This window comes from Colletotrichum destructivum, chromosome 4 (assembly GCF_034447905.1).
Source record: "Colletotrichum destructivum chromosome 4, complete sequence".
In the NCBI taxonomy this organism is placed as follows: domain Eukaryota; kingdom Fungi; phylum Ascomycota; class Sordariomycetes; order Glomerellales; family Glomerellaceae; genus Colletotrichum; species Colletotrichum destructivum.
Window position 1 is genome coordinate 1,280,494 of NC_085899.1, and position 8,651 is coordinate 1,289,144.

At 55.4% G+C, this 8,651-nt stretch overlaps 2 protein-coding genes across 2 annotated transcripts; one reads left to right on the top strand and one right to left on the bottom strand.

Moving 5' to 3' along the window:
• Positions 1-575: 575 nt before the first annotated feature.
• On the bottom strand, positions 576-5,171 carry CDEST_06310 (Putative P-type ATPase, HAD superfamily, P-type ATPase, transmembrane domain superfamily). Its single transcript, XM_062922469.1, has 5 exons — positions 4,560-5,171; positions 4,133-4,440; positions 1,830-4,050; positions 1,081-1,759; positions 576-947 (listed from the first exon to the last, which is right to left on the bottom strand). The coding sequence occupies exons 1-4, from the start codon at positions 4,753-4,755 to the stop codon at positions 1,713-1,715; spliced, it is 2,772 nt and encodes a 923-aa protein (XP_062778520.1). The 5' UTR covers positions 4,756-5,171; the 3' UTR covers positions 576-947; positions 1,081-1,712.
• On the top strand, positions 631-1,387 carry CDEST_06311 (uncharacterized protein). The gene is made up of 2 exons (XM_062922470.1): positions 631-949; positions 1,083-1,387. Exons 1-2 carry the CDS (start codon positions 761-763, stop codon positions 1,215-1,217), a joined length of 324 nt encoding a protein of 107 aa, XP_062778521.1. The 5' UTR covers positions 631-760; the 3' UTR covers positions 1,218-1,387.
• Positions 5,172-8,651: the final 3,480 nt, after the last annotated feature.

An 8,651-nucleotide genomic window follows, 5' to 3' on the forward strand; every position in this document is an offset into this window, starting at 1 on the left:
AGCAGCGAGCCAGCCACCTTTCAATGCTTATGTTAGTGGCACCGTCCATCCCAAACGCCACTTGCCGCGACTGTAACGGCCGAGCCGGTAGGTTGGCAGTCCCTCCGCTAGCAGGAAGCTTGGCCTCTTCCTCCACGACTATCCGACTGTTGCAAGGCCACGCCGGCTCGCAGCTAGGTGTCTCCAAGAAGGGCGGAGTGTATAATTGGGGTGCGTGCCCGTTGCCTACCGGACGTACGCCGGCACTGAGGTGCCTAGAGACATGGGGCCTGCCCCCGAAAATGGTCGTGAACCCCAGACCCCAAAGCCGACTGGCAACCACCTCCCCCCCAGATGGATAGCAACTCCTAGACAGTGAAACAAGATTCGGTTTAGCCAAGCAGCTCCAGATTCTAAATGATGTCCCACACATTCCCAATTCAACGCCTTCCGAACTCCAAAAAGTCTCACACCCTAGTGACACCGTAGTCAACCTGACACCATCTCAATCACTCACCCCTCACTTGTCCTCACTTGTCTCCCCACTCTCAACCCCATCCAACAACCCCCACTTAGCTCCTCCATGTAAAAAACTACCTTACCCCTCCACCCCTCATCCATTTCAGATAGCTATTAGCTAGGTACCTAGAAGCTCTCCCTCCTCCCCCTCCAGACATCATCTTCTCTACAACTACACAAACACATACTCACACCTCCCACGACAAACCGTCAATCGAAAGCGGTCCCAATCCCATCGTAGATAAAACAGCCACCCGCAACAATGGTCTACACAATCACCGTCCACCTTCACGCAAATGACCACCCAGACTCGGTCGACCGCCTCAAGGCCAAGCTTATCGAGGCGTCGCGCGTCTACTCCCAGGATCGCGAGACCGTCAGCTGGTTCGTCATGCAGGACGTCCACGACCCCCGGTCCTTCACCATCGTCGAGCGCTTCGAGACCGAGTTTGTAAGTTGCTGGTCACATCAAACATCACGTATCACATGCCCACCACACAGCACACACACGTTCCCAACGCCCTTCAACACCCCGGCGCATGTGTACGCCGCGGACAAGCTGGCTAACCCGTGATTTCCTCCAGAGCCAGAAGTACCATCTCGAGAATCCCTACTGGAAGACCTTTGACCCTTATGTTGTGCCTCTGCTCGACCGCCCCATGGACCTGAGAAGACACGAGGAGTTGGATACATCCAAGGACGTTGTTGTTCCTCAGTAAATCAAATCACGTGACCATATAATACAGATTCAATCTTCAATCATAAATACCAAGTAAACTTTGTATCAGGTGCGATTGAAAAGACCGGGCATAAGCAACCCCTGTTCAACCAAACTAGTAAGTGTACGCGCGCACATTACATTTTCTCTAGAGCGGTGCTCTTTGGCAGCAGAACTTTTCTAATTGCCGATGCTAGCTGCAACTGAAGGGCGGGCATTTAGACATATAACATTGCCTGGCTAGTTTACTCATTTTACGAATTTGTATTAGGTCTATAGCACGCACTAGGGTATTCTCTCCCTCTCACGACTCAATTGCAATAATTACCGATGTTTACATCGTACAATTTTGAACATAGACAAAGATGGATATTGCGGCAAGTCGGCATCTCCTCCGGTCTCATTAGGGGCCAAGAGTCAATCAGGCCCAGGTAGATGGTCCTGCGGAGTCGATGGAGCAAGGCCGTTGCGGCCGACTCTGCCCAAATATCCCTCTTTATACCGACTTCTCGTGCTGGGTGGAAACACGCTGCATAGAGACGACTGATAAAACAGTTAGTCATCAGTCTGCAAAGAACCACATTGTGTGGGGTGGGAGGGGGTTCAAACTTACCAAAGTCCTCGAGCGAGCGCTGCTTCTGGCTGCCCTTAGGCGACTTGCCATGCATGAGATTATCGAAGCCAGCACTATCCTGGAGGAGGTAGTAAACACCGGCGCAGACGCAGAAGACGCCGAAGGAGAAGATCCAGATACGAACGACAGCGACAATGCTCGTCCGGCTGTCCTCGAACCAACCCCAGATGGTGAAGCAGGTGGCGAGAATGTCGACAACCAGAATGGCTCCAGCCAGCTGCCACGAGGGGAGGGAAGACCAGAAGGGACCGTTGGCACGGGTGATGAAAATGAGCCAGTTCTCAGTGAGGGAGATCTGGAGGAAGACAATCTCGTCGAGGTTACCGAAGTTCTGGGCGATACCGCCGTCGGGGCCGCCGTGGGCGTACATGGTCGTAACAGTGATCCAGGTACCGACGGCAAGGACGATACCGAGGAGGACGGACATACCCCAAAGCTTGGGCAGGTTCCACTTGACGGGGCTCTTCGAGAAGGGGGCGTTGTCGTAAGCAATGGCCAGCGTAGCAATATCGGCGAAAATGGCAATGAAGACGACAAGCTCAATGTTCAGGGAGGTGTCGAGAATGGCGATCCACAGACCGAGGAAGATCTCCAAGTGGATGGACAGAGCGATACGGTATACGACGTAAGCGTACATGCGGTGGAAAATCTGGCGCGAGGTCTTCAGGGCGTCGATGATGGCACCAAGACCAGGGGCGAGGAAGACAATGTCGGCGGCGGAGCGAGCAGCGTCAGAGGCACCCTCGACGGCGATACCGGTGTCGGCCTTCTTCAGGGAGGGGGCATCGTTGACACCGTCACCAGTCATGGCAACAAGGTAGCCACGCTGCTGGAGAATCTCGACGACATTGTACTTGTGCTGGGGGAAGACTTCAGCGAAACCATCGGCAGCCTCGACGAAGTCATACACCTCGGAACCGGGCATGTCACCGCCACCACCGAGACCAAGACGCTCGGCGTTGTAAATGTTGGTGCCGAGACCGAGCTGGCGGGAAGTCTCACGGGCGATGCCGACGGCGTCACCAGTCAGCATCTTGATAGACAGACCGAGAGACTTGGCCTCATTGACGGTGCGAGCAGTGTCGTGACGAGGGGGGTCAGAGCAGGGCATGATTCCGAGAATCTCCCAAGCGCCGTGGTCGCCGCGCTTGCGAGCAACACCGAGGGAGCGGAAGCCGCGGGTGGCGAACTCAGCAACCTTGTTCTTGTAGGCCTGGTCGATCTCCTCGGGGATCTCGTGGTCCTGCTCGACAGTCTTGAGAACGAAGAGGGGAGCACCCTTGACGCAAGTGATGCGCTCACCAGCGGGAGACTCGACGAGGGCAGTAACCTTCTTGGAGACGGGGTCGAAGGGGAAGAACTCGAGAACCTTGTACTTAGACAGAACAGACTTGGCGCGGGGGTAGTAGCGCAGCGACTTCAAGAAAGCCTTGTCGATAGCGTCCATACCCTTCTTCTTGCGGGAAGCAGCCAAGCAGGCAGTGAGCATAAGGTCCTCGGGGTCGACACCGGCAACGGTGTAAGGCTCGGCAAGAGAGAGCTTGTTCTTGGTGAGGGTACCGGTCTTGTCGGAGCAGAGAATCTCGACACCAGCAAGGGACTCGATGGCGGAGAGCTTCTGGACAATAGCCTTCTTCTTGGCGAGGTAGGCAGCACCGACGGCCATGGTGGTGGTGACGACGGCAGGAAGACCGACAGGAACACCGATGATAGTGATGGCGAGGGTGAAGCGCAGGATGTCGACAATGCCCTTGGAGCGGTAGAAGGAGGACACCCAGACGATGAGCAAGGTGAAGATGACGAGGACCAAGAGAATGGTACCAATGCCGTTCAAGACCTCGGTGAAGTGACCGGAACCAGCGGAGGCAGCGTTGACAAGAGCGGCAGCGCGACCGACGAAGGTATTATCACCAGTGGCGGTAACGATAACGAAAGCCTCGCCACGCTTGACAGCGGAAGAGGCGTAGCAGTTGTCGTCGCGGTGCTTGTCAACGGCCAAAGACTCACCAGTGATAGCAGACTGGTCAACCTGGAGGAAAGCATCTTCGGTGACGATGCGACCATCGGCGGGGATAATGGTACCCTCCTCAACCTGGAGGATGTCACCGGGGACGACTTCAGGGGCCTCAATCTCCTTCAGGGTGCCATCACGGAGGACGACGGCCTTGAGAGCAAGAGTCTTCTTGAGTTCGGCAACAATCTAGAGTGGGGACGGTCAGCAATGTGATTTCGGGGGAACCCTTGGCAACGCGTGCCAGGGAAGTGGGTCAGTGTTGACTTACAGATCCGGCCTGGAATTCCTGGACGAAACCGACAACAGCGTTAAGCAGCAAAAGACCGCAAATAACACCGAAATCGACCCAATCCTCGAGACCAGCGGCGAGGACGGCAGCAGCCTCCATGACGAACTGGATAGGACCAACGAAGAACATGAAGAACTTGAGGATCAGGTTCTCCTTCTGCTCGGCCATCTCGTTGCGGCCCCACTTGCGGCGACGGTTGAGAACCTCCTGTTCGGTCAAACCAAGACGGGTGTCGGTCTGCAGCTGCTCTTCGGGGACGACGCGGCCCATGCCAGGGGTTCCGTCCTCTATTATAAAGTTGTCAGTAAGCTATATCGACAGCGGGGCGGTTCGACGGCTGGAAGCAAGCCGCAACTAGTGTTGCAACGGCTCGCCGTCAGGCAAACCAAGGAAGCGGAAAACGTACCCTCTTCCTCCTCGTCAATGTGACCATCCTGAGACTCGAGGTCTTCGATCAGGGCGTCAATGTCCTCATCATCCTCCTCGTCGACCTCAGCCTTGGGGTTGGCGGGGGCATCGAGGGGACGTTCCTTCTCATCGAACTTGTGGCTCTCAATGGGCGTGCTGAGAGCAGGGGCCGCAGTGGCGTTGGAGTCGGCCATTGCGGTGGTTGCGAGACAGACAAGCTCTGCTCAAGCTTATTATGCGAGAATAGGTAGGTCTGTCGCGAATATAGAGTTGTAATAGGGCAAGTCCGGGGTGTGTACGGCGAGATGCTGCTGGCACTTCTTCTTAGGACGGGCCTAGGAATACTGATTCGTTTGAGATCGCAGGAGAACGCGTAGGAAAAGGTGATGAGAAGGGGGAGAGAGAGATGAGGAGGGAGGTTTGAGCACCACACGAATTGTGAAGGGCAATCTATATAGGCAGCCTTCGTGGGTGATGGAGAAAGGAAAAGGGAGGGAGAGGAAAGTTTGGTCGAGGCGGGAGGAAGCTTCGCTACTTAAGAGGAACGAGGCGTAGGAGTGGCCGACAGGTAGAGAGACTGAAAGAGAGAGAGACACGAGCAACACCAGCCTGAGAGAGGCGACCGCTGGGACGTGGGACGTGGGGCGTGGGACGTGGGGACATGGACGGGAGGAGGGCGTGTGTGCAGGCGGCAGAGGCCATGGAGAAGGCTGCAGGTGCAGGCAAGCAGGCGTGGGGCGTGGGCGTGGGAACGTGTAAGGTGGGTGTGAGTGTGGGCAAGGAGCATGGGAGCGAGCTATCCGGCGGCGCGATTGACTGCAAGTGCCAGTCGCAGGTCCCCCAGTGGGAGTGAGTGAAAGGCGAGAGAGTGTGCAGCGTCCACGGTCCGCACCTGCCTCACGAAGTTGTGACCCAAAGAAAGGAAAGCCTATCCCAATGGGGATCTCCACTACGTACCCACAAGCGACAAGACTGATCGTATCTGTTCGCCCACAGTAGAACAGCAAGAGAGAGAGAGAGAGAGAGAGGAGCGAGGAAAGAACGGCGGTTAGTATCTAGGTAGCGGCAGCAGTACAAGAAGAACACCACTACAGACCGCTGGGTACAGCGCGCAAGATGGGGAAATGGGAAAGTATAGGCAAGAGCCCAGCTCAGTGAGTATCATCTCCAGTTTCTGTTCAAGGAAGGCGGGCAGGCAGGGCACAGGGCAGGACGTGAGGCCCTCACGTACACCGCACTAGAGGTGAGGTGAGGTAAGGACCTGAGTAGTCAGGCAAGGGAATGGGCGAATGGGCAAGGAAGGTGAGGTAAGGGCTGGGTCAAGGTCCAAGGTGGCCAGGTACCTGCTTGGCGCGGTCGCGGAGAAAGCAACAATAGCTGGAGAAGCTAAAACATTTTTGATCAGTTCATGGTACCTACCTTGCAACCCAACCCAGCAGAAGGCGACCATGTACAGCAGCAGTCAGGTACCAGACCCAGATCGACTCGACCAGTCAGACAGCACGGCAAGGACGAAGACTTGCTTCAGAGAACAACTGGGCCACAAGGCCAGAACAGGACAGGATCTGACCTAGACGGGTGACGGGGGGGGGGGGGGGGGGGGGGGCACCAAGAATCGTCCAGGCTAGAGGAAGGATTGATGGTGCCGGATGGATACCTTCTGCAGGCTCTGTCTGAATAAAGTATTGAAATACATCGGTCTGGGGGGGCAAGGTACTCCATCGTGGCACAGTACGAATTGTAATCGGACAGAGCGGCAACGCTGGGGCAGATGTGCAAAAACATGTACTGCGTTTGGATACGGCGGCAGTTGGGCGAGTAAGCCAAGAAAAATGGCCGCAAGCAGAGAAACGATGAGTGGGTGACGGACAGAGACTTTTTCTCATTGCGCGCAAGGATAGAAAATCCATCGATGCGCTTGGCATTGTTATGCAACACGGACCAGCTGTCCAGTCCAGTCCAATCCAGTCCTGTTACGGGCGACCCGAGCATTCTACAGCACCGTGTTGCTTCACCTCTCTCTCTCTCTCTCTCTCTCTCTCTCTCTCTCTCTCTCTCTCTCTCTCTCTCTCTCTCTCTCTCTCTCTCTCTCTCTCGCGCGCGCGCGCGCGCTTTCCATCTCACTTCGCTGCGCGGGACGGGACTGGTATCGATTGTATCGATGGGATGGGATGGAATGGGATGGCAGCGCATGGGCAAAGGAGCTCTTGGGCGACAGACGCGAGGTGCAAACAAATCACGGACGGTCCTAGGATCCCTGCATTATCTCTCCCATCAGTAGAACACACACATGCTCACACCAACGAGTGCAATAAGCGACACAGTGCGAGAGATAAATGCACGAGGCAATCTCACGAGTAAACAAAGTACAAAACCCCACATGGAGTCGCCGGGTTACGGTTCCCAGGACCAGGTAGGTGCAGGTTTTCCAGAGGCGAGCATGGGAGGCAGGCAGGTACCTAGATGAAAAAGGTGGGCTGCTTGCACAGTAAGTGGCCCAGATGTGGGAGTCTAGTGGAGCCGGCTTCGAGTGGAAGACGATCCACCTCGACTTTTTCGTTTTTTCCTCCCCTTCCTACCTTTCGTTGTTCTGCTGGACGCGAATTGGCTTCCTGCACTAACGATTTCTCTTCGTCTCTCTCTTTCTTGCCATCCTGGACCGTTGCCTCCTCCACTCAACCGAGACCTGTCACTGGCTCGCTGCCGCGTCGGTGATACCTCGCTCATCATCGACCGTGGGGACCAGAAAGGAAAGGGAAAAGGGAAGAAACTTGCCTTGCTAGCACACCTTTCCGCGAGCTTGTGGAGTCGCCGACATGGAGGGCGAGGCACACTCATCCGCTCACTCAGCCCGGAACCGCACATCAGCCCAGGTCAGATGGGTACGTACAACATTGGACAGCGTTACCTGGTCTCGGTGGTACCTTGTTCTAGGCTAACTACCAAGGAGCCGTGCAAGCTAGGCTCATTTGTAGGTAATCCTAAAGTAAGTTCTTCTTCATCGTCACGTACCTGTTGACATTTGGTTTTATCTGGCCCTTTCGCTTGGATTAACCTGATTGCTGCGCTCTTCCCCCCTCGTTTCCAAATGGCCTTTCCGCTTCGTTCCCTTCTCTGGCATCTCCGAAGTTGTGCCTAGGACGAGCGGCGTGCGCGATTTTCGACCCGCGACCAGCTGATGACGATGACGACACTGCTCACCAGAGTCCAATCCCACTCCCCAAAGCCGTCGGGAGGTCGGTCGGCGGACATTATCCGTCTGGTCTCATCTCTCATGTCATCTCAGGCTCGCCTGTTAGAGCGTGCTTCCCTTCCTTCGCAAGTCCGTATGCATCTTTCTGTCTACTATTCCACCGTAGTACGTGAACGGCATGAGCTTGAACCCTTTGGTCATGGATGGGTGGATGGATGGTGAATCGACAACGTATGATGGCGGTCAGTAACGGCCCACATCGCCCATACTTGACATCCAACGGCCATTAAAGTGCCTCATCGATGCCAATTGAAACAATGCGACGCCAATTGTCGCTTTGGACCGCGCGTCGTGGAAGCCATTGCCATCGATGGAAGGCCTTCACCCCCTCTGACTCTCTCTTGCGCTAAATCTGAATACTCAGTCATCGTTCTTTATCAGTCACCGCGGATGACATGCCGTAGGCGTTCCCCCCGAGTGGTGTGAAGTCATTGACACGCACAGGAACAGTGCAGGGGTACCTAGTGGCGTAGAGCTATGAAATGGAGGAAGAAAATAAAGTACGTACTTTCCCTGTCGTTTCTCGGCATGGGCACAGAGCAAATCCACACAGTCCTGGTCAAGAACAGCACGGCCCTTCTCTTGTCTAAGACTCCAAGGCAAGTGGATCACAACAAGCTTTTAGCACTCCAATCTCTACTGCCAGTCATGAACGACGACTCTACCCTTGCCTCCCATTCGTGACTGAGCCCTGACAGGACACTGCTCTGGGGCGTTCTCTCTCTGGACTGGACCTCTCGCTCTTTTGAGGGGGCTGGGAATAACCATCATCATCCCTGTCAGTCTCAAATCCAGCCTGCCAATCGTGTCGTTATCTGAGGAAACGGCCCTTTCAAA

Bases quoted from the DNA above. Each gene is read 5' to 3' on its own strand.
- CDEST_06310 (XM_062922469.1), bottom strand. From the start codon at position 4,755: ATGGCCGACTCCAACGCCACTGCGGCCCCTGCTCTCAGCACGCCCATT. The intron at 4,051-4,132 runs GTAAGTCAACAC...TCCCCACTCTAG, and splicing joins AGGAATTCCAGGCCGGATCT to ATTGTTGCCGAACTCAAGAA. The intron at 1,760-1,829 runs GTAAGTTTGAAC...CTGTTTTATCAG, and splicing joins GCGCTCGCTCGAGGACTTTG to TCGTCTCTATGCAGCGTGTT.
- CDEST_06311 (XM_062922470.1), top strand. From the start codon at position 761: ATGGTCTACACAATCACCGTCCACCTTCACGCAAATGACCACCCAGAC. The intron at 950-1,082 runs GTAAGTTGCTGG...GATTTCCTCCAG, and splicing joins AGCGCTTCGAGACCGAGTTT to AGCCAGAAGTACCATCTCGA.